The sequence below is a fragment of the Perissodus microlepis genome, chromosome 11, assembly GCF_051167445.1.
Source record: "Perissodus microlepis isolate ML-2025 ecotype Zambia chromosome 11, ASM5116744v1, whole genome shotgun sequence".
Lineage (NCBI taxonomy): Eukaryota > Metazoa > Chordata > Actinopteri > Cichliformes > Cichlidae > Perissodus > Perissodus microlepis.
The window spans coordinates 20,575,222-20,602,937 of record NC_140471.1 but is presented as its reverse complement, the minus strand read 5'-3'; the positions used below and the strand labels follow the sequence as shown (position 1 = coordinate 20,602,937).

Below are 27,716 nucleotides of genomic sequence, written 5' to 3'. Positions count from 1 at the left end.
AGTAAAGCATCTGCATTAAAAGGCACACAGTCAAGAAAGAAAACCAAGACAGAGAGAAATAAAAAATAAAAGATTATAACTTTTTCATGCTGGCCAGTGTTTTTCTAGCTTCAGTCAGGAACCTTCCTCTATACAATTAAAATTCTGTTTGGATTTACGTATATATAAACAAAATAAAACACCCCCCCCAAACACATATTTCTTATGGAATAAAATAAGGAGACTGATTTTTTTAAATCTATGAGCATGTTTGATTCATCTAAAATCCAGTGGTGACATGTAATAGTGTTGCTTACTGTCAACAAGAATCCACCAACATACCCAGAGATGTTAAATATATTGTGTTATAAATAATATTGGGTTCATAAGAATATGAGCATGTACATCATCCTTTGTTTATATAGCTACTGGATACGCTACTATTCTTTACCTAAAAAATAAAATAAAATTTAATAAAAAAATGTCAGAACAAGATGATTTTCATGTCATAAAAAACATTTAATCAATACAAAAACATCAAAAATATGTAAAAAAATTTGAATATTTACATCAAAATCAGCAGTAAAAACCACTTATTACAGAACCACTTATTAAAATAAGTGCAAAAAGGACAGAATCTGTAAACAGTAAACATCTGTGAAAGAAATGCAGCTAATTAACAAAGATGATATCAACTATCTAGCAACGAATTTTAAATTAGGAACCTCTCATCCACCAGAGTCTTGTTGGCGAGGTTCTTCCTTCCCAAACTGTTACGCAAAAAGCGAAATATCTGTAAAGAACGAGAAGGTTGATTACTGCGAGTACTTTTTAGGCGGTGCTGAGAACATGCAGTACGGACAACAAATACTGACCACTTGCTGCACGTATGTAAGCACAGCTGCAAGCACAAAGCTCTGGGATCCAAGGTCGACGACACAGAAAAACAAGGTGTCAAAGATCAGCAGTGTGGCCTCGTTTCCATAATACAGCACGTCACTAAAAGTGTGCGCCTCATCTGCCACGAGAAATGCAAACAGACATCATGTACACACACGTAGGTGGAGACAAACAAACTGAAATGTACTCTGGCCCAGACCATCACCATTGTAAAAGATGCTCTTCTCAGTGGGTTCAAGAAACTCCATCCCTATGACACTCTCAAACATCAGCTTGTCCTTCACTATGTAGTCCATGTCAGAGTGGGCCTTTTCAAATGATACGACATAAGACAGAAATAAGCAAACTGTTCTACTAGAATCAGGTCAGATCAAATTCTGCTGCTTTTAGTTTGCTGAGTGAGTTTATTCTTGAGTGTTTGTACTAACATGGTCAATAACACATCCCAGGAAGTGGTTCATGGCCTGGTAAGCTTTGAAGTGCGGCTCGAGCGAGCTGAGCGTGGATGCGTCTGTTAGTCGTGATGGCTGGTTCCTCTGGAGGACAGGACACAATCAACTCCTTTAAAGGCACTTATGAATAAAAGTTACCAAACTGATAAAAGCTCTGAGAAAAAAAACCCCAAGAAAAACACTGCTTTGACTTCATATCCAAAATGTTTATGAGTTGTACTGCAAAGACAAGACCTGAAGCTAAAATTTGTCCGTGTGATAGTTTAGTGCAACACCACAGACAGTATAAAACATGCGTGTAGCTACCGTGATGTCGCCCACTTGTTTGGGGAGTCCTGTTGCCATCTTGGTGTTTTGAAACCAGATGTGGCGAGTGGGGATGGGTCTGACTATTAAATCTGATGCTCATTGGTTAACGACTTGTCATTTCAAGCTCACTGTCAATGCTAAAACACCCTTCCTGAAACTTAGAATGACTCAGAGATACAAAACAGACTGAATGTTTTAGTCAGTATGACCTGAAGTCAGTGACTGAGACCTTAACAGTGAACAGGAAAGTGTTTAGGGAGATTTGGACAGAGGGTCTATTTTACATAAACTTTTTACAACCACATCTGTCACCCCCTGGTGGCCTTACAAAAGAATGCAAGCTTAAAGTACTTCTGTGTTGGCTTCACTTTTAAACCCCGGGAACCACATTTTATATGATTTGTGTAATACCAATTTCTACTACAAGACTGTGCAGTGATATTTGTGATGCAAAGAAAAGAAGCCAAATAAATGTAAACATCAGAGCAGCTTTTCCATGGCTGTCTGTCATTACTGGTAGAGTACATATGTTTAACAAGTTCCGTTCAGACAACTGCTTTAAACACTTTTACTCTCTTATTAGAGGGATGGGCAGCTGTACTGATCAGTCTGCAGACAAACAGTACCATTAAACAGAACATTCATAGCTGAGGTGCAGACATGACTGTGGTCAGGACTTACCCTGCTGATTGATTCCTGTATTCTTTTATACTGCACCCCCAGACGGCTGGTAAGAGACACCTGAAAGGTCTGGACTTCTGTGTTGGGGAGTAAACCCCTCTGAGCACACAGTGACTCCTTAAAAAAATAAATTAAAAAAATCATGTAAGTCAGCTGAAAACACTAGTGAGAGGTAGACTAAAAGCTTGTTGGGGTACATACGGCTTCTCTTCTCAAATTGTTGTTCATTTCCTCCATGTTTGTATCTGCATGTCCATGAACCGAACGGCCATGAATGTAGTATCCAAAGCAGCGATATGATAAGATAAACACAGAAATCTGCACGGAAACAAACACAAAAAAATGTTTATCCAGGCCATAAAGACAGAAAAAATGGCTTCATGCAATGCACGCTACTTACATTACTGACTGAGCAGAGATCTACAAACTGACGGATTTTGTCCTCCACAAAGTGTGCATAAAACACAGTGAAGAAAATCACCTGTAGGGTTTAAAGGACATCTTTTAAGGGGTTCAAAGTGGTACATTTCACTGATACCTTAGGAAAGAATGAGGTGAGAATGGATGTGAAGGAAAGAAAAGTTAAGTGAGCAAATGGAGGCTGTGCACCTGCAGAAGCCCAATGCAGAGCCACAGCGTGGCTGCCACACCATAGCGCAGTGTCAGGCTGTATGAGGGGGTGTATTCTTCGGGAGATCGCTGTAAATTTGACCAGGGGTCCCTCAAGGCCAGGTTTGAGAAGCCCAGCACCTAGATAAGACAGGATGGCATGTCAGCAACAAGAATTTGAGATGTAGCAAAAGCTGCAAAATGAACGAAGTGTCCATAATTGTGGGAGATGTACCTCAAGGAAGAAAAGCACAGTCATGATCTGAAAAGTCGGATTGATCTTGCGGATTGTCTGAATCTCATTCCATTCATTGGCCACAAAGTAAGTCCTCCAGATGCTGACTGGCGAGGTGTCATGTTTTGATTCGCCACTCACTGAAACAGTAGTCAATGTGGATAATTATTTTAAGCAACTAGTCATTTACCACTTATGAAGCTAAAAGTAAGCATGTTGATACCTGGCACAGATCTATTAGTTTTAGTTCGTGGCCTCTCCCAGTCGATGAGAAATATATCAACCGTAACCTGCAGGGCCAGCTTATGGAGAAACTGGACAGCCTTGGATACAATCACACCAAATAACACATTTTCAGTATTCCAGGTTGAAGCCTACCATCTAGCTTTCAGCAAGGATACTACTCATTGTTATATCTGCTCAGCTGGTGTCTAACCTTTAGAGCAAAGGCGCAGCCGATGTATGTCACAAACTGCTCCTCCTGAGCCGGCAGTGGTAACAGGACCGACACAAACTGTTGGGCCTAAGCAGACACAGACACAAATAAGTACCATAAAGCAGCCAGCAATCACTACATCTAAATATTAACAGTGCTGATAAGGAAAGGTAGAGGAGGAAAAAGACTCGCCTTTAATGTCTAAAGAGTGGAGAGAAGAAAACAAAAGCTGTTAAAAGCCATGCAAAAAGACTGAAGTGGAAAAAAAACTAGAGAAAGGAGACATTGACATTCATATTAAAGAGCTCACAAGAATATAAATAATCCTATAAAAGAAAGACCTGCTGTTTAAGGGAATGAGACATACTTTGTAAAAGATAAGCCAGTAGAGTCCAGTTCCCACAGTGACAGCAAAGAAAACATTGGCCAGGTCACCAGCATAAAACAACAGAAACTTCACCATCGTCTGAAGAAAGACAGGAGAAACCAACATTACTTCATGTGGTTACAGCGACAGATAGTTCTGAAGTACATTAAAGGATAAAGGCACAGTACCTCCAGATCAATGAGGGAAGATGCAATCCTCCTCTTCCAGCTGATGGTCTTCAGCAGGGAGTAGAGCACGGCCACCCCACCCAACACACCCAGAGCAATCTAAGCAAGAAAAAAAAATCAGAGTTGATCCTGCATCGCTTTGTGCTGTAACAGCAGCTGCATACAAGAACTCCTCCCCTGTGTTTCATCAACATTTCTTTCAAACTTTTACTCACATCTGTCTTTAAGCGAGCCTCACTCTGATCCATCTCATACTCTACAGCAAAGGTTGTCTAGAAGAACACAAATTAATTCAGTGCAAACACTCAAAAACTTGCTTCGAGATAAACAAATCAACTAATTTAGTCAAACTTAACAACTGAGATCAAGGAATTAGGTGTAATCGTCAAAATTAAGCTTTAAACTGAAGCATAATGATGTCGGAGGTCCTCAACAATGTGCGAGTGTGCGACCCACTCACAGCCACAGTTTGAGTGTTGAGATCCGTGATGAGAACATCTGTGTAGGTCACAGTCATTAGAGGGGGGAACACCTTCCCTTCCTGGGTTCGTGGAACCAACTGAAACCTACCAAACACGTCTCATCAATACCAGCAAAACCAATCAATCAATCAATGCTTTATTCGCCACATGCAGGTTGCCCTGCAGTGAAATGGGACCCCCCCCCGACCTTACACACACAACACAGACATTACATGGAGATACAAGTCGGAGATCGGTAGCGTTACAGAAAAAACACTGAAATATACACAACAATGGGAAAGTACAAGAGGAAAAAAAGAGACCTCTACTCGTGCTGTGCTTCCATGGTAGGACAGCATGAGAACAGGAAACAAAAAAACTCCTCTGCACAAAAAGCACATAAATGCCCACAGCACAACTTGTGAAAGACATTACAAGCCACAGGATTGGGTGGGGGGTGAGGAGTAATCCGAAGCGAACACAGCAGCCGCCCTGCACAGCGCTACCATTCCAGCGCGGCACACAGACCCGCCGTGTTCCCCCGCAGGAAACAAGCATCGAAGGCGTTTGGAAAGGGAGGGGGATGAGTGCGTGCTTATCAGTGTAAGTGTATGTGTGTGCGTGTCCAGAGTTCAGCTGAGACAGTGTCCTTCGCCCTATCAGGCTAAGTAAACAGTCTGCCAGCCAACCCAGGTGGCCTTGCATGGAATGGGAAGAATAGTCAACACACAGTCATTATCTGGGAGTTTTTGTTCGGCTCTAGCCTTGGACACTCCGACACTGGTCTCTCAATCTCCCGTTGGAGAACCGCGAGCCTCCCCATGATGGTATCAAACTTCTGTTCCGTGGTGTTGTCATCCTTTTGATTCTGAGACACCACAACTGCAGTGAGCCGTTCTGCGATGTGATCCAACTTTCGCTCAAAGATGTCATTTTGAGCAGGCCTCTCCTTGATGTATCCCAATATACGCTCAATGGTGTTATTTTGAGTCTTCACGGCAGCTGTAAGCGTCTCCAAGGTCTTAACCATGCTGCTTTCGTTGTGAGAAGTCGCGCCTCGTCCCATCGTTTCAATCCCAGCGGGCAGCCTTGGGGGGGTTTGAACAGCCGGTTCCGCTCTCTTAATTCTCCGATAAGCCAGGGCCAAGCCAGCTCTGATCAGCAAGAACCCTGTTATCATGGTTCCGAATAGGTAGATATCTTCAGCGTCCTCGATCGACAGTTCCGCCAGGCACATGATCCTCCATTTCTGCCACCCGTCCATCGTGTATCCGGCAGGGAAAGTCCCTCCAGGGCACTCGGGCTCTCCCGAGCCCAGACTTCTCGTTGAGAAAAGGGTGTCAATAGCATTCAGAGACCAGTTGATCAAATCCATAATTCTCTTTTAGGTCTTAGAAAACGACAGTGAGAGACTGTTCCAGGGAAAGTAATACACACAAGACAGGACAAGGACACAAGAGGCTAAGCAGGGAAGATAAGGGGAAGGAGGAGGAAGTGCGACCGCCTTCGCCGAGAGCCAAACAAGAAACCATCAGTAAGAACTCATAAAAACATGAGTTTCCTTATTTCCACAGCGGGAGCCTACCTTATTTTAACACTGCTGGCTACACGGATGACTTTAGGCTGAGAACTTGTGCTCTTTTCTCTTCCGCTCAGGGTGTCGACGAGAAACATTCGTCGAGACAAGTACCAGTTGTTCATGCTCTCTGTATAAAAACAAAATCATTTGTCAAAGAAATGCAAGAAAAATCACACTTATAGCTGTGAAAAAGTATTTACCCCCCTCCTTCTTATTTTTTGGCTGCATATTTGTCACACTTACGTGTTTGAGGTCATCAAACAAATTTTAATCAGAAGAAGAGAACCTGAGTAAACAAAAAAAAAATCTGACACAGTGCCAGGTAAGGTTGGATAGCTTTTTTCCCCTTTAATAAACCATCATTTAAAAACTTCATTTTGTACTTACTCTGTCTTCCTTTGTTTGATTATTTTTTGTTTGATTATTGGAAACATGTAAGTGTTTGTGGGGGGCAAATGCTTTTTCACAACAGTCTATATAAATCCAACCTTGGTTGATGAATCGTCCATTGTATTGCTGGTTCTGGATCAGTGTGGGCAGGGGTAGAAGTTTTGTGTTTTCTCCTCCACCGAGGTCCAGGAAGACGTCATAGAACAATGGTTCGGGGTGGGTGGCAAACAGCTGTGCTACTGAGAGAACACACTGCGCGCACACAGACAGCGTATATTACCACTCAGCATTTTAGAGAGTTTGTATTCTTTCTCTGAGTCAAGTGAAATAAAAGAAACTCACACTTTCTTTGTAAGCTGTCCCAAAGCTGAAGGCTGCTGCCCGTTTGGTTTTTGGCTGTGGACAAAGCTAAAAGAGCAAGGAGAAGAAGAAGACAACATGCTTAACACGGAAAAACTCCAACTCTTTTAGTTAGGCAAGAATCACAGAATAAGTTAACAAAACTATCGGAATACTTCATGTAAAGGATAACATCATGACACAGTGATTCTGTTACACTCGATACATCGCAAGACAATAATCTGCAATACAATTAGACATCTTTACAGATAAACAAAAACTAACATTAAAAGGGAAAAAGGGGAATATTCACTGTTTCGTTTTCTTATTAGTAATAAACTCACAAAATGTCCCAATTTACAATTACAATTTACATTCACCGGACACTTTAAACACTCTTAATTCTTCATGGCACAGATTTGACAAGGTGCTGGAATCATCCCGCAGAGATTTTGGTCCATATTGACATGACAGCATCGCACAGTTGCTGCAAATTTATTGGCTGATAATACATGATGTGAATCTCTGGTTCCACCACATCCCAAAAGCGCTCTACTGGATTGATATCTGGTGATTGTGGAGGCCATTTGAGTACAGTGAGTTCACTGTACTCATTTGGCTCTTAAACAGCTTCTGCAAATAAGTCTACTTTTCTAAGGGGCTGTGCTGTAGAGTAGTATTCAAAGGGTTTTACCTGCAGATTTTGTCCTCCTACTTGCTCCCATCTGAGGAACTCTCCTCTGACATTGTAGACAGCAGCAAGCAGTCTAAAGTCTGTGTTCTGACAAAAATCACACACAACAAAAATGTAATTTAAAAGAACATTTAGCTTTTTAATTTTACATCTCAATTTAAGGTGCCAAGAAATGTTTATGTTCTGCTATCATTTTCTCTCACAGTTATTTTTATTACTATTCTGTTTTAATGTAAAGAGGCTTAAAGTCAGGTACTTACCTTGTTTTTACCTCTGAAGCTAAACCCAATTGGAACAGGATCAGTCTGAAGCATGCGACTGGCAAGTCCTGGTCCATCCCCGTAATAAAGCCACGGCAGATTAGCTCTCCTGAAGAGTTGTGAGCATTCACTCAGGGTAAACTACAACAGGATTCATTCACGTTTAGAGAAAGGTCGCATAATTTATACATGATTACCAGTAAGAAATGCCTTGGGTTGAGCTCAAAGCAGCCATGTATCTGAAGATGTTGTTGAAGAGTGCACAGGCATCTGTAGATGCACTGCTGAAAGAGTGCATGTTCATCACACACATGTTTCCAAGAGCCTGACACGCCGTCAGGTTGGAGAAGCCCTGTAGGAACACGACTTGTTTACACAGCACTGCTAAATACATCAGAATAATACCGGCACACAGCACTCGTAACAAAGCACATTACACATATTTTAAAAGCCACCTCAAGGGTTGGCTTTAAAAAAATCTAATGACTTGTGACAAGTGACATAGTAGGGACATTGTTTATGACAATATTGGAATGTGACTTAAACTTGCTTCCCATGATTTTAGATAAAGAATTACTTATAAAATACATAAGGGCTTAGATTTACAAGGCAAGCTGAGGAAGAGGAGTAGAGGTTTTCCAGGAACCAGGCTGACTGGACACTGAACTTCTGCAAGGGGGAAAAACAGATGAGTTAAAAAAAAAAAAAAAAAAAAAAAAAAGACAAAGAAAGAAAGAACAAAAAAAAAAAAAAAAAAAAAAAACATCAAAAAATTTACCAAGAAATCAGAGAGAAGGAGACTCACCAACTGAGAATAAGTGACAGTGGGATTGACATTGGTGGAGATGATAACAAGAGGGAAACATAAACCTCCTCCCTGGGGAGAGAGAAAAAAATAAATCACAAAACAATCACAGATGAAATCCCAGAGCCTCTTAATTTAATGATGTGGGATATTTAAGATGTCAAAAGGGTCAAGATTGTCTGGACTCACCGGGATGTTAGGAGATTTACATGCACAAGAGGTATTAACGTAGGCAGCCAGACATCTCTCACACCTAAAAGGCAATTTTAAGTATCACTCCATTTCTCACATACCATACAAACAAGATCTGCAGTCAAGGCAGACTTTACTACAACTCAGACAGAACTAGCAGGAGTAAAAAAAAAAAAGTCTGTGCATACAAAAAGAACGCTATGTCCAGATAAACAGAATCATCTTTTTGGGATCAACATTGGACATTTTAAAATCTCTAATGCTGCCTTTCTGTGCCACAGTGGAACAGTGAAATCATCTGTTTCGTTCAAAGTACAGTCTCTGAACGAAATGAGACAGTACTTATTAATCTCTTCAAATATGCAGATTGTATTCAGACAAAATACCTGTCTCCATTCCTGTTTGGTACCGACAAAGCAGGACTGTCTTCATCGCATGTTTCACACCTGGCCTCTTCCAAGAGGGTTCCATTGAGATCTCTTTCCACTGAAAAACAAAAACAACCTTTCATGCAGCAAATGCACAATTATTATGGTTTTTCATTCAATTTATTAGCTTATTAGTTTGAGAGGGAGATTCCCTCTGCACAGGTTGCCAACACAGGGTCACAGACAACCATGCACATTCACATTTCATGTCTTCAGGCTGTGCGATGAAGCTAGAGAGAGCTTGCATAAGCAAAGTAAGAACACACAAACTCCACACAGAAAGGTCCCCAGCTGGATGGCAGATTCAAACCCAGTACCTTCTTCTATGACAGTACCAACCACTGTACCACTGTGTACTGCATTCCTATTACCAGTGACTCACCCAGGACATCACCAGGGGGGCACTGGCACTTTCCGTCATTACTGAGGCCGCCTGGACAGCGAATACAACCAAACCCATCTTTTGTGACGCCCTGTAAATAAAAACAGAGAACACTGTAAGAGCTCACATAACGTAAGATACAAACTATCTTACATGAAATTAAAAAAAAAAAAGGAAATAAAAGTGAAAGACTATACGTACCGGTTTGTTTGGGAGACATTTCTCACAAGAAATGGACGCTTTATCAGTGGTAACAGTTTTGTATCCACTCTGGCAGACACAGCTCAGTCCTGAAAACAGTAAGAAACCCAATTTAAACTTTGAGGGAACGCTGGATATGTCGCGTAGCTTTCAGCTCAGAGATATTAATGCAATGACAACCCCTCCAAAATGTTTTAAACAATGTTTTAGCAGTGTTTTTATGTGGTGTTTATGCTGTATTTTGTTTTGTTTTTTTGCCGTTTTACTCGTATACACTGAGAGCCACATTTAAGGCAAACTTCTACTGCTTTGAAATGGACAGTAAAGTTTTCTGATTCTGAAACCTCAGGCTCTCATTCTTTGCTAGTAGTAATAAAAATACTAGATGTAAAGAGAGTGTGCAACAAAAGAATAACCAGCGAAATGCTACATACAAAAAGTCATCATCACATTTCTCTTTAGTGGTGTTAGAGAGGCAAACTAAATGGTGGATGGAGGACATACTCGTGTCTCCTCTTGAAGGTGAACTGTGTTCATGCAAAATGATCTGAATTTTATACGTTTTTTTTACAAGTAAAGACCAAGCGAGGAAGTGGCCCTGCCACAATGTGTCACAAAACAATGACAGGCACACATCCTTCTTGATTGGCAGGTTTAGTTGCATGTATCTCATGTTCTTCAGTCTTTCTTTGTTCTTTCTAAAGGAATTGTTTCTGCAGTTTCTGCAAACAGAATAAAGAGCAAATACACAGGATACAGGATGTGATTTCACAAGCTTTGATCTACACATCCTCTACTGAGTTTTCTTTTTTTTTTTATGAAAAAAAGGGGATGACATTTATCTTCCCCTCTAAGCTTAATGCTATCTGTAGGCCAAACTACAACGAAATGAGAATCCAACTTTCACTGCCAGCATTCCTAAGTAGACTGATCCTGTATCCTTCTAAACCCACACTGATCCATGCGAAGCTCTTCAATCAGCAGCAAACAAGTGCCAGCAGACATTTGGAGCATAAAAACTACCCCTGGCTAAGTAAATGAAAGCAATTCAGAGCAGCAGATAGGCTTAGGGTTATGACAAAATATGACAAACTACAAGTACTTACTCCTGAGTGTCAAACTGATAATCTACATCAGAAATTATTATTGAGGAGAAATGTGCAAATTCTTATTTCAATTTGTTGCACTGTTTGTTGGCTTTGAAAGTGATGGCATAACTGCACTGATGTTAAGTAGGGGCAAACACACTCGAGTGTGAAAAGATTAACCCTAACCACCCCGTCACTCACTGTATGAATCAGAAGTTAGAACCAAGTCCTTGATGCTGGATTCCTTTAAAAGCAGACAGTTTTCATAGTCTAGATAATCTGCTGTGGTCTAGTTCTCTGTTAATTTAAGTACTGTGCAAAAGTCTTGAAGCACCCCTCATTTCTTTATATTTTGCTTCCAAGGAACCAGATCTTCTTGTAATGTTTTTTTAAAAGCTGCCTTGAACAATAGTTCTTCAGTTTTTCTCAGTGTAATCCTTATACCCAACAATTTTAAGATGATTCACATATGACTCATTCAATCATAAACCCCCCCCACCAAATGGTATTTCAGTCAGTGGTGTCAGAGATCTTGTGAAAATTGAAGGAATTCGGAACACAGAGAAATCAGGTACAGCAATGTCATTAATTTATTTTCTGTGGTGCCTATAACGGGAGACGAACCCAGACATGCCTGAAAGCGAGAGCCACGTGTGAGCTACCGATGACGATTTTTAGTTAACAAAAACCTCCATGTTTTGCAAAAACGGGCAAGAAAACTGTCCCCACTAAAGCTGGAAACGACAAACTTGTTTCATCAAGTGAAGCAAAAAAAAAACCCCACTGCATGAGTACATAGAGGGTGTGACGGCACAGGAGGAGGAGATACGAGCAGCTGGAGATGTGCGACACAGAGTAAACAAATTACTCAACCAAGTGCTCGGTAGCTTCACTTCATATGACAGGAAGAGCGAACGGCGGGTGGAAATCACTGATTCGCAGCTGGTTACAAACTTGACACAGGATACAACATCCCAGGTAGAAAATATTTCTTCAGTTTTTAAATTTTAGTATATGATAACATTGTACAGCTCCCGGAGTTACACGGTTAAGTTACTTTTGCTATTGTTAAACTAAAGTGTTGGGCAATCGTGTAATAAAGTGAAAGCACTACCCGTTATGCTCTTTTTCCTTCTTACATTTGATTTATGTGGTGACTCTATAATGCTGCTGCTGCTGCTGCTGCTGCTGCTGGCACTTTGTGGGAAAAGATTCACACTTTCGGTTCAATGGTTTCAGTGTCTGATTTGGAAAAGGAGGGAATAAAACATTCAACATTTCTCATTGCTTCATCTTGACAAAGATGAAGCAGCAAACATCCAAAGAAGAGCTTTAAATGTCCTCAAAGAAGCCTGGAGAACGTTTCCTGAAGAGTACTTAAAACATTACAAGAACGTTGGTCTAAGAAAGTTCACGGTGTGATAAAGAATAACGGTGATCATAATAAATATTGGCCTTCAAGCTGGTTAGAATTGAACAAACTCTGTTTTTGCCCTATCTGCAGTACTTTTATTTTGTGAAAGATTGAGAAACACCGTCAAAAGTGGAATAAAAGGACTTAACATCCAGTCTTTCTGTGGTTAAAGTGATACAGAGTGCTAAAACAGAGTTTATCCATATGTAATTTTGCTAATAGGGAATCCTACTTAATTCTTTCTAGAATATAATCAAGAGTAAACCTGATCAATATGATGAATGAGAAAATGTGGTTTGAGTAATAAAATGGTTTTAATGCCTGACTTTTGCCTAGATTCTGGGCACATTGTTACAACTACGGTGTGTCCTTGTCTCTCTCTATGCGAGTCTCTGATCCATCATGCATGATTTTGAATAAAAGTATTATATTGAGTACATTGCTATTGATAAACACAGAGTCATGAAGACAAAAGGTATATTCACATGTGACAGAGCTGAAAAGAAGTAAAGCAGTTGAAGTGTCATGATATCATATGTAATTGAGCTAATGAGAAATCATGTTCGTGTACAACATAGAAAAAAAGAAAATGTAACTATCGTGATAAAGTGAGCTTGAATTTGCCTTAAATTATGTGGGTGAGAGGTCAGAGAGAACGGGAGAAACAACAGGATGGGCCTCAACAAGCAAGCCATGCTTGGTAAGAGGAGAGAAAGAAGGGGAAAAATGGGAGGAGAGAGAGCAGGTGAAGTGCCTGACAAATGAGTATAAAAGAGGGCTCTTAGGAAGGTTGTTCTTCCTCTAGTTTCCTGCAATGGCTAGAGAAAATTAATCACTACATCTTTTCCCATTTGACAATAGAAAAAAAACAACAACAAAAAACAAACAACAACAAAAAAACAAAACAACGATGGTCACCTTTTCCACATATACATATATCATACACCCATAAAGTCTGGGGAAAGTATTAGATGAGCACAGGCACTTTCTGAAGCGTGCCCATCTGGGATCTAGGATCAAGTGTGCAACAGGATCTTTTATTTAAGACAGTTTAATTACAACCTAAAATGTTGGAGACAAAGTTAGTGAGGCAAGGCTGAGATGGTTTGGACAGAGGGTGGATAGTGGGTACAATTGACAAAGAATGCCAAATGTGGAGCCGCAGGGTAAGAGAAAAAGAAGAAGACCACAGAGGTTATTGATGGGAGAGGACATGCAGAGGATTGGTGTGACAGAGGAGGATGCAGGGACACAGTGAGGATGGCGGTAGATGATCTGCTTTGGTGACCCCCTAAGGGGAGCAGCTAAAAGAAAGAAGGAAAAAGAAGTACAACTAAAATGAAGACCTATATGTTACAAAATAAGGTTGAATTGGCAATAAGATGTCTTTATGATCAAAGTAATCCACAGTATAGAATACACAGCAAACGGTAACTGTGGGAAAACGGAGTGCTCATGTTAGAAGCCTTCATTAGTTTGAGAATTATAAATGATAAAAGAGCCATCTATTTAGCTTCCTCTCAGATTATCACAAGTCAGAAGGCTTACAGCAAGCAGGACTCCTCTGAAAGCAGTGTTTGTGTCCTCCTGTGCTCTCCAAGCGCACCTGGCTGCTTTGTGCTCTTGTTTGAAATAATATTATTTGCATGTGATCAGCTTTGTTCAGCATTACTTACATTTCAGCTCAAACCTGCTGTCTAACTTTACTTAACGTCAAACAGACTCCGTGCATACCTCTTTATCTCAGCAGCGTGCTAGCTCCTGAGCTCATTATTTTTGCACCGAGCACCCTAGCTTACTTTGGCTTCTTTGTGGTTAGACTTAAACTTTATTTGATTAACGGTAAGACACTTTTATTTTCAAAGTGGCGTCGTTTGCTCGATTCCGGTGATGCGGTGTGATGATGGTGAAGTTAACCGACCTGTTGTGCTCCGCCGCTGATTTGGACCGCACCTCACACACGACAAACTCGAAATATCGAAAAACTCCTCCGCGCCGCAGTCTGATGGAGTCCTGAAGGGGATGGTGAACGGCTGGCACCGCAGGACGTCGATGTACATTAAAATAAACAACGTTACAGGCACTTTGTGTCTGTTAACGACAAACTGTAGCGTCTCCGTCGCCATGGTAAACAACGTTCTTCCCATTTTTTACCCACAGTGCTTTATGCGACGTGATGACGTGATGACGCAAATGAGTAAAAAAAAAAAAAAAAAAAAACCATACCTGAAATAAAACAGTTAAATTAATTTAAAATATTTCTATATAAAATACTTTTTTTTATTTTAGGGGAAATCACTTAGTATTAATCTGACCATTAGTTTAGCTCCATTAGAAATTCATAAAGTGGATTTTCTTCATATATGAGATGTAACTTTATTTTAATTTGATTGTAACTTTATTTAAATGTGTACTTAAATGTAAATGTTTCGAATTCTGTCCAGTCCGATCCCTCCCAGTGAAAACGTTAATACCTTTAGCTCTGGGCTCCTGTCTTTTGTAAGTACAATAAATCATAGCAGGTCTGACGGCAGTCTTCTAAACCTTGCCACCTCCCCTTTCACACTTGCTGCTCCACTTCACCCTGTCTGGACGCCCTTCTTTACCTCTCTTGTGCACGGTCTGTTGCTTTGGATGGTTAACCCAAAGTATTTAAACTCAGCTTTAATTTTTACAGCTGCCTCCTACATTGTTCTAAATAATATAAAGTTACTTTGATCTGCTCCTTTATTCACAAAGGGCCACCACAGCGGGTAATAAAATAAATAAGGGTGTTTTCACCGATTTCACTGCAAATAGGCACATTGAAAACCTTCACTGCTTAAGGTACTGATAAACACAAGCTGAAGATCTAACCAGCTTTTCAGAAGAGCAAGATTTTAGAAAATACACCTATTGCAAAGTAGTAATTACTTGTTTTTGTTTGGGTTTTAACGTGTGAGTCATACGGGACTTTTGACAGGAAACATAATCTGCAGCTGCATCTTGCATTTCCACTTCCTTACACAAAGTACGTATGTTAATATATCGGCATAGACCTCAGGGGAGGAGAGACCGCACCACTTAGTGATCAAGTAAGATTTTAAAAATCTAAAGATTTAAGTGAAACGCTTTAAAACAGGAGAGCAGATAGGAGATGCACAAGCCTTACAAAGAGAGTTCAGGTAAATAACTGAAACTTACTCGTATTCAAATTCATGACGGATCAATTCTTAGTTTAGGAAACCAACACTCAAGGTATGTTTTTTTCTAGCTTTTTATGGATAAATTACTAATTTTATTTAATAATTTGCACTTTAGTAATTTGCTGAAACCATTTTGCTCTTATTTTATTTGAAAACAACAACAACACACACATAGAAACGGGGATATGTTTAGGCTCACATGACATGATTGTGTTGAATCAACGAGGACACTGGAAAAAAGAGAGCTGAGGGCAAAGTCATGCTGATTATTTTTGATGTACAGTGATGTACCAGTTCTCCCAGGAGTTACGCTCCCCTCCAGCAGGTGGCGGTAAGTCTATAAAAAATCAACGGGGTAAGGGGTTAAGTGGGAGAGGCGGGACAAAAGAGATTTTAAGCATGGTTCCACCACTAAAAGTTTAGTCGGGTCTACAGCAGTGACAACGCCCGCCATGCCAGCTTTTAACGAGTATCTGTTGTGAGTAGCTGTGGTGAGTATTTGTTCGGATTTCAAGGAAAGAAGAAAACGTGTTTTTCCTCATTTTTCCTGCGCCTTCTCTTTTGCTTTCCACCAGCAGGACACGTGTTCTCACTGAATGTGCGTTTCGTGGTCGTATGCTAACACACAGCCCATATTTTGTCTCATTTCAGCCGTTTTCCTTCTCTCTCACTTTTTTTTTTAAAGGTATCTCATAACTTGGTGACCTGGTAGCAACAAAATGACCATAATCCTGCGACTGAAAGGTCTGGATGCCAAGGCGGGTATTGGAGATATTCGGGCTTTCTTTGGCTCTGTGCGAATTCCTGATGGTGGAGTGTGCATTGTGGGAGGAAGGCTCCAAGAGGCCTTTATTGCATTCAACACAGAAAGAGAGGCCCAGCTGGCCATGCGGCTGACTGGAAATGTACTCAAAGGCTCTAAGGTGACTCTTCACATAAGCAAGATGGAAGAGCTGGAGCATAGATTAGAGACAGTTTTAAAGGAGAAGAAGAAAGCCTCCCACCATGCTGTTAGACTGCGACCACGTGCAGCTGTAAATCGCATGAGTTCAAATACGAGGCCTCGCGATAATACTGCAAGTCTTTCACCTTCTTCTACATACCCAGTTAGTCCTGCTAGTTCAAATCTATCTGTGAAGGCACAGAATGTTCATCCCAGTACTGCAGATATACAGACTTCAGATGCACAATCTCTTGATCCCAGTGCAGCCTTTCTTCTTGGGATTTGTACTGTTCTCCAAGGTCTTCAGCCAACCCACCAAAGAGATGTCATCATCGCAGACAGTCCTGCTGCTGTAGGGAAAGAGGAGAGGACACCAGAGCAAACTCTAAACTCACAGCCAGGCTACGTCAGGCTCTTTGGTCTGCCACCCTCAACCACAAAAGATGATATCTGCCATTTTTTCAGAGGGCTGACTGTACAGGAAGCCATAGTAAATGTGAGGTTGGGATTAAACCATGGCTGCCTTGTGAAGTTTGCTACAATGCAGGATGCAAGTGCTGCTCTTAACTTTAACCAGCAATCACTGGGCCCCTTCTGCGTGGATGTTCGTGGAGCGTGTGAGAAGATATGGAATAGCGCGCTGCAGGAATGTGAAGATGCTGTTGATGTTGAGGAGATACAAGAACGCCACCAGTACCCTCTTAAAGAAAGTGTAAACCACAGGCAAAAATCTGCTTCTGTACTGCGCCCCAAGAGGAAGTCCATAAACCAGCTGCTAACTAATGGACCAAAAAAGCTAAAAGTTGACAGTGAGTCAGGAACTCCAGCTGTGGAGTACATTGTTATGGTAAGCAATCTGCCCAAAACAATGACCAAGACTGAAATAAAAGAGTTGTTTGGATGTGCAACCATTCCACACAAAAATGTACTGCATCTGCTCGACAAAGAAGGCAACAGAACAGACACTGCTTTTCTCCTTTTTAATCGAACTGAAGATTTTGACTATGCAATGAATCTCACTGGCTGCCACGTAGGCTCCAATACTATTACGGTCTCATCAATCACAAAGGAGGCAATGAGAGAAAAGATGAGCAAAATGCATCTTAAAAGTCTCAAGCATCATCTAAAGCCCAAAGACCCAAGAACGAAACCAAATCTTAAGAGGAAATCTGGCCTAGTTGATGCCTCTGAGGGGTCACTGGGTGCAGACATGGGCCTGGAAGCTAAGACTTGCCTGTTTATAAGAAACATGCCGGCAGATGTGCAGAAAGATCAAATCAAAAGCCTTTTCAGCAAGTACAAAATAAAGAAGGACAACATTGCGTTACTGCGCAACAGTGAGGGAAGTGGCATCGGTGAGGCCGTGATTCAGTTTAAGTCAAAGAAGCTTGCTGCGCTGGCTCAGAGGCTCCATGGGAAAGACTTTCTGGGGACGAAGGTGCTTCTGACGTGCATTACCATGAGGCAGATGGAGGACATCTTGGCAAAATAAGTTTGACAATTTTTAGACAGCGCTCTAATGTGGACACAGCTGTGCGAGACTGTTCAAAGCTTTATTCATTCATTCATTCAAGTGTTTGACCAGTTCTGTTTGTGGCAACATTTCTTGCATGAAACATAATTCCGCATTTCTAATACCTGCTTCCTGTTGATAAATCATTTGTACTGTTTAAAATAAATCCTGAAATACTTTGTTGGTTTATTTATTCACCAAATACAACTGCCAATGGAAAAATCCCTGTTGGATGGAAGATGGAACTTTCAGAACCTGCACCCAAGATGAAAAGAAACCAATCGAGCTAGTTATTTGTGTCCGATACTGCGCAAGGAGGGTCTCAAATACAACTTCCTAACCTAGAGGATCCGTCAGCACCTGGAAATACTTTGATGGGGACATGAAATCAACCACAAACATATCTTTATGTCCATTAATAGCTTTTAATTGCTGTGAAACTTAAACTAAAATGATCAGGTAAAGTTGCTGGATACAACAGCAGACATGTAAATCCTTCCAAGTTATAAATCTTGCCATATTATGAAGAAATAAACATAATTAAAAGAAGGACAGCAAAAGACTGAAAACCCAGTGCGTGAAAATATATATTTTTTTCAAAAGTACATGAAATCAACATCTGGACAATGACCGCTGTGCATGTAGGACAGAAAGATGAGAAGACAGACTTGTTGCATCTCTTATTTGTAATATCTGGGCGGACCGTCATTGTACCGGGATGGACCTGCAAAAAAAGCAAACTATTAATAAGTGGACAGCAAAGAATGATGCCTCACACACTCCTTTGGAGTCCTTCATTTAACAGTCCTTGATATTTGAGCCATGGATCTGTCATAAAAAGTCTGGGAGAAGGTGCATGTATACCTGAGAGGCCACCTGAGAATCGGTTGCTACTGCTTTGCATTCTAGGGGGTGAAGAGAAGTTTGTGGAACTCAATGATAAGCTGTTGGGCCCCTGAGGAGGAAACAGATGCCACAAAATGAATGTTTTAATCTGAGGGACAAGTGAAACATCTGAAAAAGTAAATCTGGTTTTGCTCATCCTTTCAGAGCAAAGGAAACCTAGTGCACACAGCTGAAACAGTTAAAATTAAATTAGAACTTTAGTACTCAGCTCGCCAAATAAGGTTTGAACGCTGATCTTTAGTGTTTGGTTTCAAAATTATTTCTAGGATAGATACTGTTAAAAAAAAGAAGAAGCAACAACTCAAAACACCTTACCCCTGAAACACTCCTGAGTCGATACTCCATCAGCACATCTGTTAGTTTCTGCGTCACCTTCAGCACCAGCTGGGCATCGCTCTCATTCTCTATCCTGAAAGTATCCTAAAAACACATTTTGTAAAATTACTTTCTGAATATAAATATTTTTTTTTAAAAAGATGCTGACTTTAAACCTATTGTAAGAAACCTACCAGGTATGTGAGCAAAGTATGGGGAAGGCTGCTAGATTCTGGAGCTGCCCCCATTAATCCCGGCCTGTCCATCGGTCTGTCCATCAAGCCACTACCCATCCGGTTGCCCTGGTACTCGTCTGAATACATTTTGTTTGGACGTTCATCCAGCAGTCCACTCCTTCTGTAGCTGTCTCTTCCACCACCTGAACCGCGACCCATATTATCCATGAAATTTCCCCGATCCATACCAGAGTCAGAAAAGTCTTCCCTGGAGGAGTAGCCTCCAAAGCCGGACTCCCCAAATTCATCTACGGGATAATCAGGATGAAACTCCCCTGGGAATCTTGATTCAGAGAACCTGGGACCTGTGAGATACAGGTTTATTACATTTCAGTTCACATATTTTTATTTTAATAGAACAGAGATATTCATGCACATTGAGAAAATTAATGTCAATCACAAAGAACTCGCCAAAGGGTGGCCCCATTTGTCCCATTCCTGGAGCTGGTGAAGGCCCGGCTTTAGGAATAGCAGAGCCTGTGATGGAAGGATGTGTGAAATTAACAACTAATGCGAAAGAATGGAAATCTTTTAGTGTTGTTGAATGCTAAGCTAAGCTTTGACCCCAGCTAAGTAGGAAAAATTGTTGTTATTTATTTTTTAAACTGAGAAGCTGATCTTAGTTTTTGAGAACTTAAAAACATTGGATGCAAACAGAGCAGAGTAACTTACGTAGTCCTTTAAAAGCAGGAATGTCAAAGGGCTCCCTGAGGATCACCTAAACGTGACAACGGGAACAGAAAATGATCAAATCCAACATAGTGTTAAGTGCACCCACCCCTCGAATGTAAACATGGGAGACTTTTAGCCCCATCTGCAATGTAAAAGTTTTATGGGGACCAAACAAAGATGAAGTTATCTGGCAGTACCTTGGAGACTGAATTTGAACTTTTGTCTAGTAAGAGAAAAGTAAAAATCCCAGAGCAAACACACCAATTCAGCAGACCAACATTACATATAACATAAAAACTGAACTATCACAGGTGTAGCGCTCACCTTGATTTGTCCCCTCCCCTCCGTCTTTTCAACTTCAGCCGCAGCTTCTTTAATGGATTTTCTGATAGCAGGGTCTTTCACGGCATCTTCCTCCTCATGCGTAATCTTGTCAGGGTGGGTCTTTTTCTGTGTGAAAAGCAGAATAAAACAATGCAAACGATTCTGCAACCTCGAGTGCAGACTTTGAAACAGACAACACTCACCATGTATCTATAGCAGTGTTTCCAGCCTTTCACATGGTCAACAATGTCATGCTGCAAGCTGGCCATGGCGCACAGTTTGCACTGGTAGTGTGGAGGGACAGATTTACTGGGGCTGCGGTACTCCCACACATACTGAAGGCCTGCAGACACAATGATTATTGATTATTCACTTCTTTATGCAAGAAGGAGAGGAGGTAAAGTAGATAGATGTGAGGAAAATCCCTATACTGCTTACCAATCACACAGTCTGTGATACCCTTCAAGATTTTGTTGAGCGAGGGCACAGTATGGATAGAAGATCCTTTGGAGAAAACTGGGAAAACATAATAGTGGTCAGCATTAAGTAGAGGCTGAATTTATAACTAAAACAAGAGTTATATCCTGCAAACTAGTAAAAAACTAATTGCAATTATACTGTACTGTTTCACAACCTGCAATGTTTAATGGACTGGAATTTATTCCAGATTTTACATGGATGGATCAACCCAAACTTCCCATGTGAGCTTGGGAGAAAAAACAAACAAACAAAAAATAACAGGAGCTCTAAGTTAAGCCCCATTTAGGCCCAAACTGAGCTGCAGAACAACACATCCTGTGATGCACTGCTTCTCACCGTGCGCAGCCGCAGAGCGGTAACTTCTGTGTTGCATTCACCAAAGCAGTCCTCTTGCAAACGCACGATAAAATTAACACATAATTTAAAAACAAAAAAATTCTGCTAAACAGGCAAAGTTTATGTCTAAGAAAAAAAAGTTGAATGCAAGTCAAGCCAGTGTAACACAGGCAACTGGTAAAAAATTTGATATTGCATTCAGCAGTATTAAAAAGAAACAAGTGCATTAAAACTGAATTAGTAACCAGTGCAGATGCATGGTAGCATAAGCCATGTGTCGTGCGCTTTTAAGGATAATGGTGCTGCTCTTCAGTGTAGCAACATCTTAATGAGACTGGGTTGGGTTGTTATTAAAATTATTTAGAAAACTTCCAAAAACCATTCCGAAAACTGGACTTCTAAATAGGAAACTTTTATGCAGGAAATGTTTTGCATGAATACTTTTGCAGTGATCTCCAAAGACCAAAACAGTAGACTGCACCACATAAGACTCACCACCCCCATCCTCAAATCTCTGAGGTTGTGAGCCTCACTGAGTGGTGAACATGCCACCACACGTGACATGAAGCATGGAAACCAAGGTCTCAAGCTTCAACTCTCAACACTGGAAGTGGCACCGTGTGTAAAAGGACTTACCTATATCAGCAGAATGCTGCAGCTGCCTTCTCTGTCAGCAGAGGGAATAAACCCACGAGAAGGAGAGAGACACACAGGAAATTAGTGACAGGATGACACTAAGCAGAGGACTGAACTCCTTGTCCAGGTCCGCCACACAACCATTACGTTCTCATCCTCTTTGACGCCTGCATTAAGCAGTGACAGTCACAGGAATGTGTATAAATGGTGTCTAAATCCTCACCAAGTGAGAATGTAGACCAGCAACAATTTGTTACTACAGGGAAGAAACTGGGTTGTTACACCTGCCGCAGTGGCCGCACTGAGGGAGGCTGAGGTCAAGACCTCAGCGATCTGACAATGAAACTGGTAGAAGAGAACATGCTCTTCTACCACCGTGCACTGTGGTCAGTGTGATGTGTTTGAAAGCCCCAAATTTGAGCTTGACAGACAACAGCAAACAGAAACCCTTTGGAAACAACTAAACATACACCCCCTTCAATGATAAGAGTGATGTCAGCTGTGTGAAATATGGAGGTGGTTCCCGTTAGAGGCAGGTGCTGAGGTGGACGCCCCTTCATTTGAGGATACCTACTAATAAAGAAAACATATTTCCAGGCATACAACTTTCTTCAAGATAAGCAAAAGGAGATAAGACAGACATAAGCAGCCAAAAATTGAAGACACTGAGTTTAGATTATTGAAGTTAAATATCTAAGCAGAAATGTAAATAATCACTGTAATTCCTGCAGTGATTTACTGTTTTGCAGCTAATTTACATTTTAAGTAACTGCATGTTACTGATAAACACCAGGAGAGTGTGGTTTGGAGATAGAAATCCAGGACTGAGGGTACTCTGCTGTAAAGTACTGACCAGTGGAGCTTTGTTCACTGGTGGGAGATTGTAATTTCTGTAGCAAATAATGAACTTTTGAGTTTTTAACCTCATGCACAGTGGTTGTACAGAACGGTGACGTGTCTACTACCTGCCGTTTAATTGAGCAGTGATGTAACAACGTCTCTTAGGGAAAAACTGGACTGGATATGTCGCCATTGACTTTAAGTCCTCGAGGATTTGAATCAGCAAGTGATCCGTGACTACCACTTTTGAATGTGACAGCGCTCAGTACTAAAAAATGAGTGGCCTGCCATGTGGTACCGTTTAAGAGAAGACAGTTTATCTCACTTTAGAATATATTCGGAACACCAACATGAATAAAACCAGTGTTAAAAACAAACAAACAAACAAAACAACAATTCTTTAAACCACAGCAGGTTTGACAGGCCGCAGATGTGAGGCCAGAGCCAGTGAATAATGTCTTCAGTAACAAGACTGAAAATGAAGCAGGCCTGAAGGCACAGGAGCAAGCAGGAAGCCCACAAGTTCAGGGCTGCTGCCACCCAGCACTCCATCAGGTACCACAACAGCAAAATTTGGGGAGGATGGGGGGAAATTATAGGAAATCCCACATTTTTACTTTAGGTTTTTGATACTGCACATTTGGGCTCATGTGGCACTGAAGTAGAGCCAAGGACTGACACTTACCTTTGGATTCTTCTTTGGATTTGGGGGCCCACTTTGTGGTGGAGGCTGGTTTCCTGAATTCTCATCCTCCATTTCCTCAGCGTTGTCACTACAAGACAAATGATGTCTTATTGCTGGTTATCAAATCATTACACATACTAGAACTAATTACACAGTTAAAACTAGGGATACGTGCAACCAGTTGACTAATCATCACTGTGTCACTAGTCAACATTAAACATACTCGTTGTTTAATCTAATTGTTCTAAATAAAATTTTTTAAGTGATGCCCAATGCTGCTAAATTGTTATGCAGCCATCTGTCACTAGATGGAGCATCGGTGTTGAAAAATGCCACAAATCTGTTACTCTAAGTCAGATTTTTTGTTAACACTATAATTAGGGCTGCCACAAACGATTATTTTGATAGTGGACTAGTCACCGATTATTTTTGCGATTAGTCGACTAATCAGAGCATGCATCCATTGGACGTAAAACGTATAGATTATTGCACCAGCAGCATCTGCTCTTATATAACTATCATTAGCTTACAGCTTTAAGTGTTTAAGGTATGTGCTAACTAAAAATAAAGACAAGATGATAGTTTATTAAATTTTAATGAAATTTGCAGATTGTTTCGGTGAAGTTTAATAAACTCCTTGCTATCTAAAATATAACGGGACACCGGAGTATATTCTCGAGCATCTCACACTTCTGATAATCAGTTGTCTGCTTGACGTTTATTCAGCTGTGTAAAAACTATAACTTTAATCTCAGCCAAACCGATTTACTCAGGAACAAATAAAATACTAAAAAAAGCCAAACAATAACATTTTTAAGTTATCTAAGTGACTTATATACATTTAACCTGAGTAGCGAAAGACGGCGGTGGGTTTGAAAACGATTTGCCGGGAGTCCGGTGTTCTCACGGGCTCTAGTGAGCTTTGCCCCCAGCTAGCTATCGAACTAGTGGGTAACAGACGTCTCCGAAAACGTCAGAGCGCTTTTGAAAATATGTGGTGTCTTGATAAACTGAGCAGATATTTGAGGTTTCCACAGCTACATTCTCGCCTGAAAATATGTTAAACGTTTATTTTATGACCCAGAAAGAATAATAAGAGTAATATTAAAACTAACTAGCTGCCGCCATTGTTGGAAACTGAGCTGGGTTGCGCTATGAATTCTGGGACAGAGCTTCTTCTTCGGGGTTTAACGGCAGCTGGCATCCTTGTACATGCAGTGCTGCCATCTTCTGTTTCAGTCCATTATTACACTCTTAAATCCTACTACTTATTCCTGCGTCTTTTGTGATCTTACAAAGCTTCAAACGACGAGTCGACTATTAAATCAGTCGTCGACGATTTTTATAGTCGATGTAATCGTGACTAGTCGACTAATCGTGGCAGCCCTATATAGTTAGGGCTGCCACGATTAGTCGACTAGTTAATTGTTAATTATTTTAAAGATGAAAGAATGAGACTCCAGATACAAGTGGCAGAAATACGCTTTCTCTGAAAAGTGGATGAGCTTTTCCTTAGTGATAGGGTGAGCAAAGTAGAGCTTTAAACTGGGAATTTTAATTTACTAAAAGCTGCTGATCATAGAGGTATGGGACATGGGATTGTAAGAGATCTGATAAATAACTTGGAGCAAGCCCATGCAAGCACTTATATGTGAGAAACAATATTTTAAAGAGGACCAACATGCTATGTAGCAATTTAAAAGGTTATATGATAATTCTTCCAACTATTTCTTGGGAATCAACTGGTACATGGAATCAGCAGCATTGTGAGCTAACTGCAATTGTAACAATTATGTTTTTCTCAGTCCAAAATACACTATATGGACAAAAACATTTCCTAATATACTATAACACCACTGCAAAAGTCAGTTTGTGAAATTTCTTCCCTAATAGATATTCCACAATCGGTGACCATGTAAAGTTACAGAGCAGTATCGCTGAGCTGGATAGTGTGTAAAAGCCACCAGTGCTCTGCTGACTCAGTAACTGCAGAGCTCCAAACCTCCTGTGGCATTGACATCAGCATGAAAACATTGCCCAAGGGGCTTCATGGTATAGGTTTTCCATAACTGAAGAGTAGTACCTCCTAATTCAGATCAAGGTAATGGCTCAGTCAAGAGTAAAAATATAGAGCAACCTGAATGCAGCTACTAAAAAACAACCAAACAACTAAAACTATAACACTGCATGGTCGATGTATTAAATATTTTCACATTCTGCAAGTTGTGGTGACTAGATGCCTGCCCAGAGTTGCACACCCACAACCACTTTTGACCACAAGGTGACTGCACAGGTCTGATAGAAGGAAACCTTTCTGCAAACAGTCACACTCTTATTTGGACTGACGGTAATTACTCTCAGAGAAATTGCTGAAGCTTTACAAATAATTACCATTTAATTTATAAATGCAGACAGATTGGCAACATGTTGCCCATCACTCTGAATGAGTCTTTGTCAATGAGCACAATTCGAGGGGACTCGACATAACTGACTGCTAGCTGGTTGTAGTCTGCTTATATTCTTGTTGAAAAAAAAGGTTGCTTAGTGTAAATGTAATAGTTAAATGTGAATTTGTGCCCATGTTTAGGCAGATACACGATTTTCACGATTTCCAACAATTTACCACAGTTAACTGCTGTGTTATAAACAAATTGCATGTAATCAGTAATAATTGACAAAATGAATAGCAATACTTATAGCAGGTTTTAGTGACGGTGTTGTATGTTTATACAATCTCAGTAAAAATTAAATGAAGTGATTCATTCATTTTGTTGGATAAGACATACTGACAATCACAATAGTATAAATACTCTACGCGAGCACTCAAAGCTCTTTTACACAACATGCCTCATTCAACCATTCAGCACTTTTTTCTACGCCTGCTTTCTGTCCAACATACACACACATTCAAACTCAAATGAACGCATCTGAGAGCAACTTGGGATTCACCGTCTCATCTGGCATGCAGATTGGAGCAGCCAAGGATTGAACCATCAACCTTCTGAGTAGATGATCTCCTCTACCCTCCTGAGCTACAGCCACCACATAATATGGTGGCTGCATTAGTACTGTGATAAGATCACGGGGACTTCACAAGGGTGAATACTCAAATCTTGATGTGTTAATCACTCGTCCTCGGATCACACTATATGTTGTAAGATATGTAACGTCTTTTAAAATATGCAAATCTATACTATATTTTAGAGTTTGATAATGTTTATCTGATTGCAAAAAACAAAAAGGAGAATTTATAAATTTATAACATTTTCTCTAAGTTGCGACTTTCTGATCCAGCCAGGTGATTAGCTGTTAAATTTGTTTTGGGAAACGTGCTACACCCCATCTACATGTGCTTTCGAGGACTAGCCATTCAAAACAAAGGGCAGTATTGTTACTACAGACAATACTTTTTAAACGATCTTAGATTTCTTTTTTCAGTATTTTAATAACTTTATCAACGAAACAGAACAGCAACAGTACTGGTGAAAAGGTAGCAGCGTAGGCGGAAATAAATCTAAGTAATACAAATACAAAAGAAGAAAGGGCCATCTTTAAAAAAAATCTTGTAATATTGAAAACTCAGTTTTAAACCTGTTGTTAAATCCTCATCTTAATTATCTTATATTTGTATATAAGTAATCCATATCTATTTTGCTCATAATTATCTTTTGAATGCAGGAACAACAACGAAACAGGGAGTCTCAAAAGTGTTGTCTTTTAGTTAAATATTATCACCAGAAACACAATTTTCTGCAGTATCGCCCAAACAAACTTCAATGCGTCGTAGTTTTTTTTTAAAAAAACAAAAAGATTTAAAGACGTCTCGTGTTTTTTAATCATCAAATGTTAGCGCTGTTAGCTGTGGGAGGGCCACAAGCAGAGCCTTAATTTACATAAATTATTTGAAAAGAAAATGTGCCTGTAAGACACATCTTAGCGACCGCAAACGCCACATATGATAGCTATCCACGTAACGTAATCAAGTGTATTATATTATCAAACTTACACGAGATAATTAAGTGCAAACCGCGAGTTCCTCCTAGCTCAAGGTGAAAGGAGAATACAATGCAAACCAAGCTTCGGGAGAAGATTGTAGTCTGATGAACTCGCCGGTTTAAAAAAAAACAAAAACAAAACCAAAACAAAAACATGTTGTCGCGCTATTTTGTGTCCGCGCTTCACAGAAAGACCTAATCTATTCTCTTAGAGGAAACAAAATGACAATTATTATCATTTATTTGTGCTTTCAATTTTAT

At 40.4% G+C, this 27,716-nt stretch overlaps 3 protein-coding genes across 5 annotated transcripts; 1 reads left to right on the top strand and 2 right to left on the bottom strand.

Moving 5' to 3' along the window:
* Positions 1-477: 477 nt before the first annotated feature.
* Positions 478-14,534, bottom strand: tmem67 (transmembrane protein 67). Its single transcript, XM_084943182.1, has 28 exons — positions 14,311-14,534; positions 9,888-9,976; positions 9,687-9,777; positions 9,263-9,362; positions 8,874-8,937; positions 8,685-8,756; positions 8,486-8,548; positions 8,077-8,231; positions 7,880-7,988; positions 7,620-7,706; positions 6,929-6,994; positions 6,685-6,838; positions 6,203-6,323; positions 4,617-4,722; positions 4,372-4,428; positions 4,157-4,255; positions 3,969-4,067; positions 3,602-3,688; positions 3,389-3,488; positions 3,166-3,305; positions 2,931-3,071; positions 2,722-2,802; positions 2,523-2,639; positions 2,322-2,438; positions 1,308-1,415; positions 1,085-1,187; positions 855-997; positions 478-772 (listed from the first exon to the last, which is right to left on the bottom strand). Exons 1-28 carry the CDS (start codon positions 14,513-14,515, stop codon positions 692-694), a joined length of 2,955 nt encoding a protein of 984 aa, XP_084799308.1. The 5' UTR covers positions 14,516-14,534; the 3' UTR covers positions 478-691.
* rbm12ba (RNA binding motif protein 12Ba) lies at positions 11,864-18,209 on the top strand. Of its 3 annotated transcripts, none has more exons than XM_084943184.1 (2): positions 11,864-11,953; positions 16,260-18,209. In XM_084943184.1, the coding sequence occupies exon 2, from the start codon at positions 16,294-16,296 to the stop codon at positions 18,007-18,009; it is 1,716 nt and encodes a 571-aa protein (XP_084799310.1). In that variant the 5' UTR covers positions 11,864-11,953; positions 16,260-16,293; the 3' UTR covers positions 18,010-18,209. The 3 variants fall into 3 exon arrangements, with proteins under 3 accessions (XP_084799310.1, XP_084799311.1, XP_084799309.1); XM_084943185.1 differs by lacking the exon at positions 11,864-11,953 and adding an exon at positions 14,740-15,463; XM_084943183.1 differs by lacking the exon at positions 11,864-11,953 and adding an exon at positions 15,471-16,065.
* A 226-nt stretch (positions 18,210-18,435) lies between these two features.
* LOC146377674 (uncharacterized) lies at positions 18,436-27,567 on the bottom strand. The gene is made up of 12 exons (XM_084943186.1): positions 27,467-27,567; positions 23,461-23,548; positions 21,936-21,966; positions 20,922-20,999; positions 20,687-20,826; positions 20,484-20,609; positions 20,160-20,205; positions 19,899-19,964; positions 19,446-19,792; positions 19,252-19,356; positions 18,895-18,985; positions 18,436-18,754 (listed from the first exon to the last, which is right to left on the bottom strand). The coding sequence occupies exons 2-12, from the start codon at positions 23,530-23,532 to the stop codon at positions 18,711-18,713; spliced, it is 1,146 nt and encodes a 381-aa protein (XP_084799312.1). The 5' UTR covers positions 23,533-23,548; positions 27,467-27,567; the 3' UTR covers positions 18,436-18,710.
* Between the last annotated feature and the right edge of the window lie 149 nt (positions 27,568-27,716).

Bases quoted from the DNA above. Each gene is read 5' to 3' on its own strand.
- tmem67 (XM_084943182.1), bottom strand. From the start codon at position 14,515: ATGGCGACGGAGACGCTACAGTTTGTCGTTAACAGACACAAAGTGCCT. The intron at 4,429-4,616 runs GTGAGTGGGTCG...GTGTTCTTCTAG, and splicing joins TCAACACTCAAACTGTGGCT to ACAACCTTTGCTGTAGAGTA. The intron at 773-854 runs GTCAGTATTTGT...CGTTCTTTACAG, and splicing joins TTACATACGTGCAGCAAGTG to ATATTTCGCTTTTTGCGTAA.
- rbm12ba (XM_084943184.1), top strand. From the start codon at position 16,294: ATGACCATAATCCTGCGACTGAAAGGTCTGGATGCCAAGGCGGGTATT.
- LOC146377674 (XM_084943186.1), bottom strand. From the start codon at position 23,532: ATGGAGGATGAGAATTCAGGAAACCAGCCTCCACCACAAAGTGGGCCC. The intron at 19,793-19,898 runs GCGAGTTCTTTG...TGTATCTCACAG, and splicing joins ACAAATGGGGCCACCCTTTG to GTCCCAGGTTCTCTGAATCA. The intron at 19,357-19,445 runs GTAGGTTTCTTA...ATGTGTTTTTAG, and splicing joins ATACTTTGCTCACATACCTG to GATACTTTCAGGATAGAGAA.